The 19,535-nt window shown below is 32.8% G+C and overlaps 1 protein-coding gene across 4 annotated transcripts; it reads left to right on the top strand.

Annotated features, from left to right (window-relative positions):
- Positions 1 to 10,781: 10,781 nt before the first annotated feature.
- LOC113775383 lies at positions 10,782 to 19,227 on the top strand. 4 transcript variants are annotated; one of them, XR_003468870.1, is made up of 6 exons: positions 10,782 to 10,908; positions 11,577 to 11,619; positions 11,725 to 11,816; positions 11,900 to 12,011; positions 18,255 to 18,391; positions 18,511 to 19,227. XR_003468870.1 is itself a non-coding variant. In XM_027320232.1 (5 exons), exons 1-4 carry the CDS (start codon positions 10,846 to 10,848, stop codon positions 12,008 to 12,010), a joined length of 309 nt encoding a protein of 102 aa, XP_027176033.1. In that variant the 5' UTR covers positions 10,782 to 10,845; the 3' UTR covers position 12,011; positions 18,255 to 19,227. The 4 variants fall into 4 exon arrangements, 1 of the variants encoding a protein (XP_027176033.1); XR_003468869.1 differs by having other exon boundaries at positions 18,255 to 18,602; positions 18,675 to 19,227; XR_003468868.1 differs by adding an exon at positions 12,412 to 12,465 and having other exon boundaries at positions 18,255 to 19,227.
- Positions 19,228 to 19,535: the final 308 nt, after the last annotated feature.

Genomic DNA, 19,535 nt, shown 5'->3' with positions numbered 1-19,535 from the left:
CCAAAGGAAACTTGTATTACTACTCGTCTACTCCTTATTGTAATTGGGAGCAGTTTATTAACTTCCCAAGTTCTAAGTCAGTCCAATCAGAATTTACTGCATCCCGAGTAAAACAAGCCTGTCATCTTAGTTGAGCTCTACCGCATTTTGAAGATGCCCTATAAAACAACAAGGTAATTTTCTTGAAAAGCTTGCTGTTTTTTAAAAGGACTACTCAAGCCTCTGTAGTTATGGTCAGAAATTGATGTTTTGAGTTACACTTAGGATAAAAATCATACCTGAAAGAAAAGTCAGTTCTATTACTTGCGGCAAACTTTCTCTTCTGCTTATGCTAGTTTAGTAACTCCAGGAAAATGAGGATATGAAATCTGAACAACCCTTATGATTGAGTAGAAACAGAAACCCATGTGTCTCTCATACCTTCAGTACTTCTCAGACGCCCTTGAGCAGCATTGTAACGAATTAAACTGTAACTAAAGGATGAATAAGGGTATAGACTAAATCAGGTTGACCTTTGGATTGTCAGTAAAATCACTTCATTTATACTTTAATTCTGTGATATGAAAGTAGCAAAAATGTGATATGCTACTGTCATGTTTGTTTCTAAAGTATCATGATTTTGATGGGTGACTGAAGTGGACATGACAATTTTCTTGCGAACTGTAAAAACAAATCTCTGCAGAATTTATTTGGTCAAGGTTATTCTTGTGCAAAAATACTAGGCCTAGGATTGAAAGTTTCTCCAATTGATTCCTGGCAGTAGACAAGTTCAAGTCGACCTAGCAGCTATACATATATATAGCTTTGTGCTTTAGCTGCTCCAGTTGAAGCATGAATGCAGTTCCGGGGTCATGCAGTAAATTTACACAACTGAAATTCAGTGAAGTTCTTAGTCTCTAAGCCAAGGTTACATTGTAAGTTCTGGATGCTGATGATCAATCTATTCTAGTACGCTCGCATACAATCATGGCTCAAAGCTATGTTTTAAAACTCAGACCGGACCGGCCGATCGAATTGGAACCAGCCGAGTGTCCGGTCTGAGTTACTCTAAAAACCCAGTCAAACTCTAAAAACTCGATTGTTCTAATTTCTTTATATTTTCTTGTTAAATATATTTGAAACATCAAATATATATGAATATACTTTTATTAATATTAACATGCTCTTAGGTATTTTACATACAATATTTTAATTTTTAAATAATTTTTATTTATGACGTCATCCGGTTCAACCCCGATCGAATCCGATCAGATCCATTGATCCTTGACCCCTGAGCTCGACTGAGTCGATACTCTGATCGAGTCTGAAAACATAGGTTCAAAGTCACGGTCGCGGTCGGGAACGTTCCACATCGATCTTGGTATATCGGTCGTGGGTTCAGTAAGACGCAAATTTTGAAACATTTAATATTCTAAAAATTATTAATAATATAAAAAAGTATGCTAAACAATAATAATAAAAAATAGAAAAAGAAAATTTGTAAAATGTACTATTTGTATACATATTAAATACAATAAGTACTTTTAATCATTTAATGCAATGGCATCACAAACAAAATTAAAATAACACAGACCACAATTTTAAAACTAATAATTGCAAAAGTAATATTAACCATTAACAATACAAAATAAGAATTTATTTATAGCATAAAGTTGGAATAATTTCGCTTATTTCATCGTCAATCTCCTGTCAAAAACAAAAAGAAATCATATTAAATGAAAGGTAAATATGTAAAAAAAATATTATTACTTTATATTTTCGTACCTTTTAATATCAAGTAGAATAACGATGTGGTTCAAAATTACCTTTATTTCTAGATGAACAGTAAAACAGATGTGGAAGTGGCATAGGACCTTGAGTAGATAGTGTAAAAGAGCTATCTAGTGTATTTATTGGATGTAAAAATTGACTAGATGTTTCATAATCATTAGACAGAAGAACTTCTGGATTGGAGATGAATTGCTAAATATGATGGTAGCATCCAAACTCTCTATAGTTAACACTATCGCTACTACTATATGATGCAGTAGAATCATGACCACAAAATCCAATGCTATTGGAATCAAAAGAAGAACCGTCATGAGATTTATCTATTTCTTTTTCATAGTATTCACTACTATGAATGCTAGTAGACCTTTCAACTTGTCCAGATCCACCAAATGGCCCATATTCACTGTAATAGTCAGGGGTGATTCCATATGATTGGTCGTAACCATATCCCAATTGACTAGTGCTCCAGTTTTGGATAGATTCATACTCATAGGTTGGGTGTATATCCAAATTTTGCATCTGCTTATCGACTTTTCTATATCTTTGTGACCCTGAACAGTGGGAGAAAGTATCCTCACTTGAAAATTGAGTTAAATTATTGAGGAATTGACGTTATGCTTCTATGTCAGAACGATAGTCATGATTAGTATCTTGAGTGGCATAATAATTATCTTGTCTTTGAACCTATGACATACCTCCTATTTGTTGGCAATCTTGAATGTAACCACCACTGCGTTTCAAAGAATTGTCCCCTCCATTTCCATTGTCACCATTGTCATCATCATCATTACCACTGTCACTTTTATTCGAAGAGGATGAAACAATATGCTTACTGGTTTGTTTAGTCTTACTTTTCTGCTTCCTATTTGATGATTCAGCAACCCTTTTCTTATTTTTTTGGTAATATATTGGGACAATGTATCACCAAAATCATCATTGTCATATTCTTGATATTCACCACTTTCTGATTCAATTTGACGAATGCCCTTATCCAACCAATCCAGATTATCTTCAGGCAATGTGGATTGTTCATTTTCTCTTATCCAATCATCCAATATATCATCTTGATGAAAAAATGTGATTTAAGTCAATTGGGTTGTAGAAATCATCAGTATCTCTTTGATGCATCAAAATTTTTCACCTTTAATCGCATATTGTAATGCACAAAACTAATTTATGCAATTTTTTAACTGCCAAACGGTTACGTAGTTTTGTATGAATTAATGACCATATACTCCAATTTCGCTCACAACCAGAGGATGTGCAGGTTTGACTCAATATTTTCACTGCAATTTTTTTTTAGATTTGGCGCATATTCACCGTAGTTAAACCACCATTCATCTAAACAAACAAAGTAATAATAATAATAATTCATTATTATTATTATTATTTTAAGATTATAAAAATATTAACTTCATTAATATGATTTAAATATTTATATAAGTATGAATTAAGTTGAAATCTGGTAAATATTTCGATAATGCTCTTGCTGCAATAACACTTCCAAATCCTCCTTTTTTGTCTACAAAAATTTTGATCTACAAAAATAATATATACATTGGTGTTAAAATTTTAAAATTTGTTCATGAATATAAATAAATAAAATAATCAAAAGAATACCTTATTTATTGAATCAACTTGTGCATCTAAATTCGGCTTCAACTTTGCAATGATTTTTTTAATCCTTTTCGAACATCATCCAGATTAAACACACAAGTTCCAGAATATTGAAGGATCGGGTTCAAAAAATATGCTAAATACAATAAAATCACAAAATTAGAAAATAAATCAATACATATATATTACATATTTAAATTGCATGTAATATTTTAATTACCTGCTAGATGTAAATCACAATGAAGTTAGTTGTACCATCTATTATCAATCACTTTCCAAATCTTTTTCCAAGATTTCACCGACTTTTGAAGAGCCATTTTTGCTCTATGCTTTGCCTCGTAAATAATTGGCAATATTGGTTTATTATCTTTATCAATAGTTTTTAAAACTTTGACCAGATGCTCCATTATTGCACACTCATTTCTAACATTTTTTCAAAACTTCTTTGACAATATCAACTCAGCTACTTAACAACTTCTGTTTTTCTCTTGGTAGTGTTATTGAACTCTGTCCATTTATCTGAGGTGCATATTTTTTTCAGTTCTGTAGAATGCCGAAAAAGACTTTCCATAGAAATGAATTCAGTTGCAAATCTAGTGATACCTGGACGTAGCATTTCCCTTTTTCTTATATATATCTTCATCAGATTCACTATTTTGTTGTTGTTATATATGAAACTTGTTATCTTCTTCCCTTGAGTAATAGTTTCTTTTATATTATCTATCTTGCCAATATCTTCCAACATCAAATCTATACAATGAGCAGCGCAAGGTTACCAGAATAGATTTTTTCTTTTTTTTCATCAACAGTTGTACAGCTGCTTTCATACTAGATTCGCTATCTGTCACAACTTGCACAACATTGTTTTCTCCCATAGCCTCTACTACCTTGTCTGTTAACTTGAAAATATATTCAACAGTTTTCTTGACATTGGTACAATCAACTAAACTATGATATATTATATGCCTATCACAGTATACCATAAAATTTATTATTGGATGTTTTGTATGGATACTCCACCCATCACACATAAGTGTACAATCAAAAGTTGAAAATTTATCATAAATATCTCCAAAATATTTCTCAGGCTCTTCAAATTTTCCATCTAAATATTCATTTTCAATTTGATAAACTGAAGGGCTTTTAATACTACTACTAGTTTTGACAATTTTATCAATCATCGATTGATAATAAGGATCGTCAGCTGCATGAAATGGTATAGCATTGAAATGAAAAAATTTTGAAATTGCTTTACCCACTCTTTTTATATTTTCCCCTGCAAACATTGATTTGACTGATTTTTGTTTCGAAAGAAACATATGTGAGTTAATTCCTTTGCTTGTCATTTCATCCGCTTGTCAGACACTAAAATTATGTGACAATCCTCTTTTATTTTCAAAAGTCGTTGGTTTTGAAGTGCCAGCACTCATATATCCTAGAATTCACAATGTTTAACAAATAAAAAATGAATAAATAAATTACAACTTTATTTAATTATATTTAATAAAATGACATCAAATTTGTTATAATATTTTAGTTTACAAATAATACCTGACATAAACATAGAAGGTCGACTCTCAGATATTGAATGCCTTCGTTGTTCATCTAAAAATTGCAAGTATTGGCTCTCTCTTATTGCTTGCTTCATCTGTTTTTTTCCCAACGCCATCCTGCTTTCTTCATCAATTTCAAAAATGTCTTTATCCTCCTCATCGCCAACTATGTTGAAATTACTATATGTATTTTCTTGTTGCAGAGAGTTTAATATTTCTTCTTTTTTTTTTTAATTGTAGCTCTTTGAACCTTAGCAGCCTTTAGATGCATTTTTATTACATCTATAACTTCTCTTGGTGCCCTTGAACAAGTTTCAACTTGTCCTATGACATGATCGACATGTTCTTTCAACTTTGTAATGCCACCATGCATTACTTTTCTACAATAATTGTATCTCACAATTTTTCTATTCCCACCTATGGGTTTATCATGTTCCCAATCAATATCCTTGCTCGGCATTGGAATTGTTACACGTATCAATATAAATGATTAATTCATCACAAAATAATTAAAGATATATGAAAAAAATACAACAAGTAGTTTAAAACATTTTGTAATAGTAATAATTTATTTCTATTATATTAATAAGTTAAAAATCTTATCTATAATGTAAACCCGCTATAATGATCATTTGTTCATTTATTAGAAGAACTTCGAAATTTTAAATGTTTATTAAAATTATTACTGCATTTTAGAAAATTATTCAAATAGTTGGACCATTATGATTATAAGTATAATTAATTACTATTATAGCTAAAGTCAATAAACATGAAACTTCTACTAATAGTTATTTCGTAAAATTAATTACTAGCTAGAAATTTTATATTAAAAGATATAACAGTTATTTTAATATTTTCACTAAATATCAAATGAATTTGGACTAATTTATTGTGTACTTTGAATTATATATGAGATAAGTGTTAAACTTGTGTTTAGCCCAAAATAAATTCCAACAACACAAATTAGCCAGATAAATCTAAATTTCTAAATTTTATTTTGGACACAATCATAATTAATCCAACCTTGACCCATTACATAAGCGCTATAATTAATCCAAATACGTTTCTAATTCATATCTACTAATGAGTATAGAAAAACTTAAAGAAATAAATTCATACCTGCTAACCGACGGGAAAAGTCCTTATTTCAATAAACATGAAACTTCTACTAATAGTTATTTCGTAAAATTAATTACTAGCAAGAAATTTTATATTAAAAGATATAACAATTATTTTAATATTTTCACTAAATATGAAATGAATTTGGACTAATTTATTATGTACTTTGAATTATATGTGAGATAAGTGTTAAACTTGTGTTTAGCCCAAAATAAATTCCAACAACACAAATTAGCCAAATAAATCTAAATTTCTAAATTTTATTTTGGACACAATCATAATTAATCCAACATTGACCCATTACATAAGGGCTATAATTAATCCAAATACGTTTCTAATTCATATCTACTAATGAGTATAGAAAAACTTAAAGAAATAAATTCATACCTACTAACCGACGGGAAAAGTCCTTATTTCAAAAGAAAGACCAAGGGAGGGCAATGAAAGGGCCACTGTTGCAACTATAGCTGACGACTAGCTATTTTCGATAGGAAAGAGAAGCTTCATCGGTAATCACAAATTCCAGTTCTCCGAGTTGATTCCTACTATTTTAGGTACTATCTCGCTTCCCTAAAAGTGTCCAAATAAGAAAAGAGATGAGAGAAGTATCACCAAATTTCACCTCTCATTCACTGAAGTTTTGGGCATCTTCTCCTCTGCACCTCCTTCTCTCACTTTTTCTGTCACATTGGATAGCTGTCGCTTTTAAAAGAAAAGTTGGAAGTGATAGCTTTTGAAAAAAAGCAAAGTGGTATATTATTGGTGTGTTCATGTATCAAGTACATATTTAGTAAGGTACATATACTTGATACATGAACGAAGTTGAAATAATATTACCGCATCTTCTCACATGATCAGTACTTTGGCAAATTTTTTTTTATTTCCTAGTGAATGATTTTGATATTGACTTCTCCTTCTCGCGTGTTGGGACCTACCAGTAGTTGTTACTCGAATGGCCTCGGGTTTCACTTTTTTTTATCATTTTTTTCCTTTTCTTTTCTAAAGGTTTTTTGTTGGATTCAAGTTAACTCGAAATGACTCGAAGTGACTCGGGTGTATCAACCATTCACAATGATGTCTCGGCCGATTTCTCGGTGAGTCAAATATCTCGAAATCGTATCGTCTCGGTATCGTATCGGAAGGGGCCGAAACGGTGACGACTCGGCTGAGTCTTTGAACCATGCATACAATAGGAAAAGTAACCAAGACTCCCTAAATCATTTCTGCAATTTGTGCTTAATTAGTCTCCAACTCTCTATGTGGTCCGCAATCCTTTTACTTCCATCGATCACATGCTGGAATATGTGTTGTTTGATATATAGGTGAAAAATGGATGAAAAAGGAGATCCTTCAGAGGTCTCTGCACCAGAACCATACCAAAGTTACGGAAATTATGACACCTTATGTGCTCCTACATGACTAGTCTTTTGAAGCACCAATTAGTCAACATCCTCTCAACAGAGAAAAGCCATCGAATGGGTGTAATATGTAGAAAATAGAGTACTAGCAAAATGTAATTTACCGAAAGGACAACTAGAGTTGAGGGGCGTAATGAGTGAGAATCAGAGTGGGTTGGGGGTAGACTCTTTAAAGGCTGTGGCCTAGCTTGGTCATTCGCTTACTTAATAGGAGAGCAAGTAGAAATATGATACGAACTCGATCCAATAAGAACTTGTCTTGAAGAATCAAGTCGATTAGGCAGCGGAAAAATCTATTTTGACTAGATTATGAAACAATAACTACCTTACTATAGTTAACGAGAACCTGTCTCTAGAAACCTAACTGATTGATTATTGGATTGAAAAAAACAAGATGATTTGATTATCTTATCTTGAACACCACAAGTATTCAAAGTAAATACTTGATACAGTTTCTTGAACACCACAAGTATGCAATTTAATTACTTGATACAATTCAAGAAGAAACTCACGTTCCATCAAATAACTTCCTAAAGGAAGAACAACTCACTTTTATTATTTCATTTCTCAAAATTGTCTTACAATAGAATAGAAGAAGGTTTTTTATAACTAAAACCTAAACTACCAAGACCAATCCAATTTGGAAATAATATAAGGCTCCTAATTCGACTTTGAAAATACTAACAAAACATAAAATCTAACAAGAAAAGGAAACCCTAAATTCGGTCCTACTTGAGACTTAACTTGGCCGATTATTTCACTACTAATTAATGACTAAATTAACATTAAACTACTAAAAAATAACATAATGAGTCAAGACTTGAACATTAACATAAATCCATCATTAAATGTGAAACCGTTTTAACTATGAATGGCTCCATCCGACTCTTCCACCATTTGAATGTGATAAGCAAACTTTCAATTTTCATTCTCAAGACTTTCAATAACTTTCAGGATAATTTCTCAATTTTGGACCCCACGAACTAGAAGACTTTACTTATGTTAGGCATGCCCATATCTAACAATTTCTTGCTCATATCAAGACAAAATATGAAGAGTCATAGGACATTAAACAACAGAGACATTTTTCTCAGCTCATCTTTCATCTTCGAGATTCTACTTCATAGAGGAGTCTTCTTTCATTTTAACATTTTTTTTAAATTGGTACTATTCTACCCTTAGTAGTGCTGGTGTAAAAGTAAGGGAAAATTATTCAAAACATCTTTCATATTTTATAAAATAATTTTTTTCGTTCCTCACTTTTGAAAGTGTAATTTTACATCCTTTACAATTTCATTTTGGTCAAATTTGGTCCCTATTTAGATTTTCGACTAGTTTTTTGTCGGAATCTATCACTTGCCTTGCATGTGATCATTTTTTAAGAGTAAAATTGTCAAATCAAATTTTACATAATTCGATCCATAATCTCTCATATTTTAATTTTACAAAATAAATTTTTTACGTTTTTCACATTTCACAAAATAATTTTTATTGTCCCTCACATTTCACAAAATGAATTTTTCCATCTCTCATATTTTTACAAAATAAAATTTTTCATCCTTCAATGATTATGTGTACGAATAATTTTTTTTTTAAATTCATGTATATATTTATTTGATTTCATTTGAACAGTAAGAATAGCATGTAATTTATCTCTATTTGATTTCGCTTGAATATACTGTTCAGGTGAAATCAAGTAGATATCTATGTGAATTTTAAAAAATTATTAGTTTTTCACTCATGTTCATTTTCTTTTACTCAAAAATTGAAATAAAGAAGACATTGAATCCTAAACATTATCGAATGTTTATATTGGACTAAAAAAATGAACAAAGAAAAAAATATGACAAAAAGAAGTAAGTGATTGGCACTTTCAGATTTTAAAATAATTACAAGACAAGTAATTCAACTGTTGGTTTTAAAGGTGATGAGTAAAAATTTCAGATTTAAACTATAATTTATTAACATGACTATAAATTTTGAGTTAGAACCTATTAATTAAATGATCTTACTATACAACTTAATAAATGAATTATTATCAAAAGAGAAAAGACCATAAATATTGAATAGATTCATATGGTGAAATCAAATAGATATATACATGGGTTAAAAACAAAAACTATTCTTACATATGGTTAATGAGGAATGAAAAAATTAATTTTGTGAAATGTGAGGAATGAAAAAATTCATTTTATGAAATGTGAAGAACGAAATAATTCATTTTGTGAAATGTGAGGGATTATGCACTGGATTATGTAAAATTTGATTTAACAATTTTGCCTTAAAAATGATCATATGCAAGGCACGTGGTGGATTCTGACAAAAAATTAGTCGGAAACCTAAATAGGGATCAAATTTGACTAAAGTGAATTTGTAAGAAACGTAAAATTACACTTTCAAAAGTGAGGAACGAAAAAAGTTATTTTGCAAAATATGAGAGATTTTTTGAACGATTTTTCTTAAAAGAAAACTCTCATTCATTTTATATGTACTAGCTTTTGCAAACTCTTTATGAATATTTTTTTAAGTGAAATATTTTGAATCCAAGACATCCTACTCATAATCTTTTCTACTTTACCATTCAACTTGACTCTTCCCCAACTCTCTATATGAATACTTTATACTTGATTTTAAAAAAGTATGAATTAGTTGGTGAAAAGTTGCAGAAAGTTATTGTACTAAATGTGAAGAGAAGAAGCAGAATGCTTACAAACTTAAGGTTTAGTTTCTTTTTTTCATTTTTGTCCTGAAGTGCAATAGTATCAGGGAGTAAAAATAATAAAATATACATCAACATACTGGGAGTATTTCGATATCTATTATTTGAAAAAAAATTTATTTATTTTGATTTTGCAGCACTTTTTTGTAATGTGAAATAAAAAAAATGATTAAAAAGATGGATAGATTGATTGAAAAATATGTTTATACACTAAAAATTACATTTATACATCATTTGTGTGAATGTGTAGATAGATTTTTTCAATTTTTTTATGGTGGCATGATGAACAAATATCTCGGTTTGGATTAGTCATTTTTTCAAAAACAAGTTTTTCAAATATAATATTATAATAATATATAATAATTCGAAAAATATGTCATTCATACAATATATCAAATATTTCAAAAAATTTTAACAGTACAAATTTTTCATATACACGTTACAGTAAAAATTTTTCAAAAACATTCCAAAAAAACAACTAATTTAAACGGATTTGTTGTACATTTTGGTACAACTTTGTAGAGCCGTTCCCATACCCAAACCAAATAAGAGGGGAAAAAAAAGTTTTAGTAACACCCTTTTCCAACCTCGAACTCTCCGAAAACCAGACACTTTTTACTCTCGGCTTCTGCCCCGACGAACTACCCCAATGGCAGAAAGCAACCTACCAGAAATTTTGAAACCTTTTTACCAGCGAGCTGCTGAGGCTGAGGTTTCTGATTTCTGTTTAGCTTTGTAACCCCCCACCTTATGGGTCTAAATCTTGGTGCTTTTCTTTTTATTTTTTTTTAATTACTTGTCATTGATATGTTATGCTTTAATTTTTCTTGTATCAAATCTCATGCTTTAATTCAATTATTGAAGGGCTTTACCAGGAGTTCTTAGACTAGTTTGATGAATTTATTTTGACGTTTCTTTTACTGATGCATCAATCATGTTGACGAATTATAAATATATGAATCAGATATTAAATTAGTCCAGCAATCTAAATTTGGAGTTTCGGATTCTTCTGTTTGATGTTTTTGTTTGGTTCCTCGTGAGAATTGGAGTTGCAATAATTGGACTTGTATGTCTACAGAAATTTTACTTATATCCTATGGTATACAATTCAACTCTCTTTAAGGAATCAAACACACCCTTGTGTAGTGGAATTTATACAATTCTTTTGTATTTGGTATGTAAATGTAGTTATAGAAATACATAATACTATTTTCTCGTATTCGAATGCTACTTTTTACTTAATTTTTTTTATTAATCATTGTAAGATGCGGTGAGCTTTTAATGGCAATACGCTAATAAAATCAGAGTTTGGGAAATCTGTCCTCATTTCTGTTGACAATAGGAGTTTTACTGATTGAAATTTCCGTCTTTGTCATGTAGGCTCGATTGGAAAGACTTGAAGCTGCTATTGCTAGTGACAGAAGTAGGTTTAACAATCAATGCATTTCAATGGTTTCATTTTGAATTTTCTGACATCTACTAATTGACTTATCCTTAACCTTTTCTTCGTGTGGATATGCTTCTTCAGATGCTGGGAATGATGAATTATTGAATAAGGTTCGTGAGCTTCAGTCAAAGCTTGAAAATGTGAAAGCAGAACAAGCTTTAGAAAGAGAAAAGGTGTGCTTTGTGTAGTTTTCCTAATTTTTGCACGTTAAATAGTGCTAAAAAAGTAACCCGGTCTCGCTTTATATCCCTTTTAGGCTCAGAAAGAGCTAAAGCAGCTAAATGCAGAAAATGCCAAGCTCCAATATCGTGTAACACATCTTGTTCGAGCCGTAAAGGATGCTGATTGTATGTTAAAATCTAAGTGAGGTAACGCTATATTCCTACACTGCTTATTATTTCTTGAGAAATTTACTCCTTCATGTTATATGGTAAGGTTTTGTGATCCAGCCTGACTGATTTCATTGCCCTAAAAACAATCATTAGCTTTCTTTTGTTTTTTCTCCATTTGGCAAGTGCTTGTAATATTTGTCATCACTATTTCCTTGATTTGAAAAACTTCTGAATTATCCATGCGGAGCTCAGACAAAGTTACTCTTGACATGAAACTTACATGTTTTATCTGAATGGCCTTTTCATCTTACATAGAGAACAATACATGTCATCTCTGGGGAGTTTTACAACCTTCTTTTTTATTTAGTTTAATTTTCTTTATTCAATCGATGATTTTCTAGTACTCTTGCATTATTTTGTACATGCTACTTTTCAGGGACTTTTGGGACTTAGCTCCATTTATATCTATCAGCTTGGAATGTGCAAGATGTTAAATAGCATTCTATCTTTGTGAAAACTTAGTTTGCACGTTTGAGATTACTTTTTGAGAAGTATGTGGATAGACATTTAATACTAATTTATGCTCATTGACTGCTGTTCATAAATGCCATAAAAGGTTTTATCTTCATGGTTGTCGTAAAGCTTAAGGCGTGTGGAACAAGCAATCGTTTTGATGGCTTTCTCTTGGCTTATTTTATAAACAAGCAGATATGTTTAAGTTCAGCGTTCTTACCTTCCACCAAGCATACTCTGTAGTCTCTTATTTGGGTTTTCTTGTAGTTAGCTTATTCATAAGTGGATTGATCAGTAATTATAATAGATACATCTTTGAACTTTTCAGTCTTGCCATGTCTTAGAATGGTTAGTTCAATGAGAATTGGCAAGCAAAAGGAGGCTATGGGCGTCCATAGGAAATACAGCGCCTTCACTTGTCATAGTTGGCATATCAACTTGGGGAAGTCCAATTGCAGTTTGGCACTTGGTGCAATTGTTTTGCTGGTAAAAAGTAGATCTGATTTCTAAAATGGAGAAGGTTAAGTTAGCATATGTCCTGCAGAGTAGGTAGAGTAGTTTTACAGTGCATGTGCCAAGCACCATCTTCAATGTTTAAGAACTTGTATAACCTCAGATGCTTTAGATATTTTACCAATAATACATGCTCCGGAAATGGTTGAGGAGAACATTTTGAAGGTTACTGTAAGGAGAATATACAGACTAGTTTACTGTTGTCGTCAAGGTTTGAGAACTTTGTTGACTTTGGATGACTTTGTTATTTCATGAACCATGCTTCTGCAATGGTTGAGGAGAACATTCTTCAAGGTTACTAGAGTGAGATATTGAATCTACTTTAGAACTTGGCTACAGAGAATTAAAGTGAATACAAAGTTGGATCTTCTGACTCATGATATCCATCTCCAATCTTTGTCACTTTATCACAAGACCTAGGACGATGTAGAAGAATATGCTTGGATAAGCAAAACGGGAAGATGACTTGTTAACATCATAAAATACGTTGATAGCAATTTTGTGGAGGGAGCAGCAGTTAGAACAAACAAGAATAAGAAACAGATAAGATTTGCAGTTAGCACTTAGCTGCAGTTCCTTTTGATGTAAACACTGTATTTAAATGAAGAAATGCGATATGGTAGTCAGGGTTACTTGTCAAATGAAAAACTCAAAAATCTAAATGCGGGACCATATTTGGAAATGATCATCGTGATAAAGCATGTCACAGTCACTATTGCCCATTGAATGAAGTTGAATAGGTTTTCCATTGATATATTAGTTCACAAGTGTTTCTTGCATCATACTGTATTGTGTCAAAAAATTTAGAAAGTGGAGATTAAGCTTTATGGATTCTTTTTTGGGAACCTACATTAAGAAACAAGTGCGTTTCTAGGAGAAATAAACGAGAGATTTGATCTTCATCTCAGACCTCTATTATCTCAATTGACAATCCACATGTTAGATTCTTCAGGCATCTGACCTTTTGTCTTCTCAGTCACCTTTAAACTACAAAAGGATGAACATGGATAAGAAAAAGCGAGAAGGGTAAATATGCTGTTAGCTTACTGAAGAAAGAATTTTTTTTTACTCAGAATTATACAAATGATTCTATAGTCACCAAGTGAGATCTGACAACTATTAGTATACATATGTAACATGATCATTTTGTCTTGTTGTTAATACGTGGCTAGGGCGTTCTTACATAAAGGTGGACACTACCTACACCATTTATTTACTAGATTAGCAGTGTCCATTTTATCATTTATATGGAGAATAGAACTGCATGCCTGGGAACTGCACTTAACCAGCTGTAAACATCTCTTTGGGGTGAAAAGCTGAACTTTTTGCTTCTGGGTGGTTGTACTGTGGTGATGGGGGAGAATGATGTGTAGCTCATGCTGATGAGTAGTTATGGAGTCTAGTTTCTCAAGTTTTATCTGGATATTAACCTAGTTACTTGGAATGGAGGGAACTTGTTTGGTCTCATGCAGCTCCACTCTTGTTTTGTCCTGTCTACTTACATGATTAATTAGTTATTCTTTTAAATAACTTCACTTTCAAATCGAGCTATTTCTTTATTACTAGAATATACCCACTTTCTTGAATTGGAATATATACAACTGCCAAAATGGCATAAAAAGTTAATTTGGGGGAGTTGTGTACTTTGAAAAGTCTTATGTTGCAAATTAAATATCTTAGATTTCTTGAATTACATTTCCAGGATACTTTTGAATGTCTACTCTTCCAGTTTGGTTATTTTAGTCATTTAGTTAGTGGGTTAAAAGTCTTTACCCCTGCAAATGAGAAGTATATTGAAAAACCTCAAATAAGCTTCATCAGAAAGATCCTTGCAAGACTGCATGCGTGAGCTCCCCCTGGGGGAGTAGGATTTAAGAAGGGCGTGCCTAATAAGAGCTTTTTTAGATGCAGCAGAAATTTGTTGGTACTCCAAAAGGTGTCTCAGAATACTGGTTCGTGTTTAGATCATGCAAAAGACGGCAATAGAATGTTGCCAACTTCTCGAAAAGGATAAAAATGTATTAAATTCGTAAGCAGGAATAATGAGGAACAAAGAATTTCTAGAGATTTTTCCTAGAAATCATCCAGCATTGCACCTGATTCTTGATTGCACGCAAGTTCAATGTAAACCTCTTGTAGATGTTACCTTTTTAGTGCAACTCTTGTAGATTTTCCGTAAATAGGGATTTGAGTAGAGTAATGCTTTGAATGTCAGCCTAGGACTCTAGCCTGGTTTATAAAGGTGGATGTTTGACTCTTTCAATTTTAACCAATGGCTAAAATCAAATCCAAATTAGTTAGTTTATCTGTCGGGAATGGATATAGTAAATGTAGACCTTTCCAAAGCAAGTCTGCAGGTCAGTGACAGATGTACTCACTGTTTGTTTGGAGCCATTAGCATGGAGGAAGATGACTGAAATGAGTGTTTCTGCTTTCTCTTTTGTCTCATTAGATAATTCTTGAAGTTATCGTGTGCAATTTTCTTTCTAATTGTAGCACTCATTATAATATCACTTGGAATTTGTGCCTTGGGTAAGTTAGTGCATTCCTGCATGGATCTCTTTGGTTTAGTTATTCTGATATTGGGCATATAGACAAACTTCTCTGCTTTGTGACACATTATTAATGTTGAGACAATGTGGTCATAATGCCCTGTTTCATTGGTAAGTAGATCTTATTTTGAGTACTTCAAATTTCGGAATGATAAATGTCCAGGTTCTGCATCTGAATATAGAATTTTTTTAGGATGTTTCTTTTTTGGTGGGAAGGTGGGGCTGGGGGGGGGGGGGGGGTGTTGCTGTTGGGTAAAAAAAAAAAAGCAGTTTTCAAGTTTTGGCACTTAAATATTTTCCTAATCTCAATCTATCCCCTATCTAGACTTATCCAGAACTAAGAAAAGTATTTCTCTTCAGAGGCAGAATCTAAAACTCACCTTTGTGAAAGATTATGGGCAAAGCCAGAACCTTACAACACACGACGTTCAAAAGTAACAAGATAGAAATAGGAAGTTGGTGATTCTCTTTTCTCATTTCTCTCCCTCTCTCCCCACAGCCCACCCCCCCCCCCCACCCCCAAAAAAAAAAGCCAAAAAAGAAAGCCCCAAAAAAAAAAGTTCTATATTTAGATGTTGAATCGGTACATGTATCATATCCAAATTTGAAGTACTCGAAATAAGATCTACTACTTACCAAGGAAACAGGGCATTATGACCACTTTGTCTCAATGTTAATAATGTGTTGCAAAGAATTGAAGTTTATGTATATGCCCAATATGAGAATAACTAAACCAAAGAGATTCATGTCATAATGCAATAAATTACCCAAGGCAAATTCCAAATGATATTATAATAAGTGCTACAATTAGAAGGAAATTGCATGCGATAACTTCAAGAATTATCTAATGAGACCAAAGAAAAAGCAAAGAACACACATTTGAGTCATTTTCCTCCACACTAATGGCTGCAAACAAACAGTGAGTACATCTGTCACTAACTTGGAACCAGACTTGCTTTGGAAAGGTCTACATTTACCATCCATTCCCGACAGGTAAACTAATTTCTTACCTCCGTTTCTTTTCCTTAATTTTCTCTGATCTATCATTTAGAACTAATTTGGATTTGATTTTTAGTCATTGGTTAAAATCGAAAGAGTCAAACATCCCAAGGTGATATTCAGAGCATTACTCTACTCAAATCCCCATTTACGAAAAAATTACAAGAGTTGCACTAAAAAATTAACATCTTCTCCACGAACCTTATTAAATCAACGCCTAACTTTAATAAGTTAATAACAGTAATGTCATTCAGACACATGCAAATCAGAAAGTAGACTGAAAAACTCCAATTTATGATGGTTCATGTATATATATTAGAATTTAACATTTATATAATTACAGGTTACTGAAAACTCTGTGCTCGGTGGTCCTGCCACTGCAGAATTTAAGGACCACATGGATGCAACCTTGAGAGCCAGTTTCCATCCTTGAACATCTAACACTCCATTTCTTGATATCAAATAAGTAGCTGGGAGGTGATAAATGTTTATTTGTGCAAAGAAAGATGTTTCTGTGCTTGTGAAGCACACCAGAGATTTCAAACTATCTACTTCTCTTTTCTAACAAGAAGGTAACTGTACTATAATTGAAATGAATATCAATTCATTTCCACCATATCAAAATACGATTGTCGAATGCAATTGGAAAGAATAAATGGCATAATTGAAATGGAGAGAGAACCAGTCAAAGAGTTAGAGACTACTGAGCAGAAATGTGAAACATGCTGTTAAAGTCTCATAATGTCAAAAATATACTGAGCTAACTGAGCAGGCAAGGCAATTACTTTGCTTCCCTAGAAGCATGACAAGAGGAGGCCATTCAAGCTGTTTTATGCTTTGCGAGTGACAAAGACAGAAGGCAACAGTCAACTGGGGTGTATAAAGAAAAATGGTGGCAGAGATTACTTTGAAAATTCAAGCTTTAACATGGCATCTCTTAACTCCTAAGAAGCCATTTTAGTAGTTAGGATAGGCTTACCCTAAGGCCTACATTTACAAATTTTATGTATACCCTTCTTGGCACTTAGTTTTTAAATTTGGCATGATATTTAGTCAGAAAGAATATTTATGAACTTTGCTATCTTAACAAGAATTTTGTGGTTTTGGTATCTAGGGACCAAGGTTCTAAATTAGGAATTGGTTTCTACGGTGAAAATGCCTCGGTAAAAACTCAGGTTGGAGAAAATATCTAGCCAAGTAGGAAAATGCTTAGAAGCCCATAACAATGTAATTCTCATCCAAAGAAATTGCAGATTTGAATCTAACAAATGGTCCAAACTGGAGATGCTGCGGGCTTTTAGTGTGTTACAGAGTAGGTGATGCGATTTAGTCTTAGGTCCACTACTGGATGCTTTCTCAGAATAGTTTCTAGAACCAAGGCAGTGAAGAAGGAAAAAGAGAGGAGAATCACCAACTTCCTATTTCTATCTTGTTACTTTTGACCGTCATGTGTTGTCAAGTTCTGGCATTGCCCATAATCTTTCACAAAGGTGAGTTTTAGATTCTGCCTCTGAAGAGAAATACTTAGTTCTGGATAGGTCTAGATAGGGGATAGGTTGAGAGATTAGGAAAATATTTAAGTGCCAAAACTTGAAAACTGCTTTTTTTTTTTTTACCCTTTTCTTTTTCTAAACTTTGTTGTGTTTTATTTTTCTTTCTAAGAATTGTTTGTTTGATTCTTGTGTTTTATTGTTGTTTGCAGGGAAGAATGATATTCCATTTTGTGAGCTGAAAGTGTACCATGATCAAAAGCAGCAGATAAACTGCAATGGTTTATTTTTTAGCTTTCTTCAAGTTTGTGTACCTGCAAATGGTCTCTGTTTGGACTACTAAATGGAGGTAAGTCTCAGATTGTTTTGGCTTTTGATTTCAAAATGATAAGGTAAACCCCCAATTCATCACTCAGTTGAAAACTCCCAATCCTGACAATACTCTCATTCTGTAAATTTGTCTTTAAGCTGTAACATGGAATTCATCCAGAATCAGATTGATACTTTCTGAAAGCTAAAGGAGAGCAAGTGCTGACTGTATCAATCCTTGAGAGAAAACGGTAATGGCTTTGTAACTTCCCTGATACTGCTAAAAATGGCTTTGTAACTTCCCTGATATTGCTAAACAACAGATTAGTTTAGAAGATCGATCTGAGAGAAAAAGGTGATGCCCCTGGTTTTTCTGTAGCTGCTGGTGATTTGTCAAACACGAAAAGAGTTGCTTCTGCAACTGCTACTTATCATAAGCCAACTCAATAGATTTGCTGATAAGGGTTGGGGGAGTTGCTACCACATAATCTGCTGAATTGCCACCTGCCTGCAGTTGAATTATAACCACAAAAAGTGTGGAATTTCACAGAATCCAAGAATGCACTATCGTGAATAATATCCATATGCAGTTTTCCAAGCGAGTAAATCACCAGCAACATTATTGCCCAGTCAAATATCAAGCTCCATGGGGAAAAAAGGCTAACAGAGTACCCAAAATCATCAAAATTTTGTCTAGATGAGTCACACTTGCACATTCTTAAAGTTTACAATGGCATTGTCTGTAAAATGGCTAAAAAACCGAAGCAAAAATAAGTTCATGCAACTTCTATAGCTACTGGAAGCATATTGCACTATCAGACTTGTTCCTTTTCTAAAGTGACTCCTCAAGAAGCTTGATCAAGTCACTTTTGTTGAGTTTGGAGTATCTTTTGAGCTTGCGTGCCTTTGCCATGGCTCTGAGTTGAGCCATTGTCAAAAACTCGAGGTGCATTGTGGCCACTGATGTAGTACAAGAGACTAACTTGAGAGACTTGTTAACTCCAAATTCGTTCACTGCATGAAAGTTGGAGGCCGGATCGATTTCCTCCTTGACCAAACCTTCCATCCTTCGCTCATGCATCGTCTGAGCGGCCTGGAGATTACCCAACTCTTCGCCTTTCTTGATCAGTGGCTCCGTTGCCTCTTTGGTCGTGCTATTGGACCCCTGTGAAGATGGTTCCCCA

This window comes from Coffea eugenioides, chromosome 6 (assembly GCF_003713205.1).
Source record: "Coffea eugenioides isolate CCC68of chromosome 6, Ceug_1.0, whole genome shotgun sequence".
Taxonomy (NCBI): domain Eukaryota; kingdom Viridiplantae; phylum Streptophyta; class Magnoliopsida; order Gentianales; family Rubiaceae; genus Coffea; species Coffea eugenioides.
Note: the sequence above shows the minus strand (reverse complement) of the source record. Positions and strands in the feature narration are given on the sequence as shown.

Bases quoted from the DNA above. Each gene is read 5' to 3' on its own strand.
- LOC113775383 (XM_027320232.1), top strand. From the start codon at position 10,846: ATGGCAGAAAGCAACCTACCAGAAATTTTGAAACCTTTTTACCAGCGA. The intron at 10,909-11,576 runs GTTTCTGATTTC...TTTGTCATGTAG, and splicing joins AGCGAGCTGCTGAGGCTGAG to GCTCGATTGGAAAGACTTGA. The intron at 11,817-11,899 runs GTGTGCTTTGTG...TATCCCTTTTAG, and splicing joins AAGCTTTAGAAAGAGAAAAG to GCTCAGAAAGAGCTAAAGCA.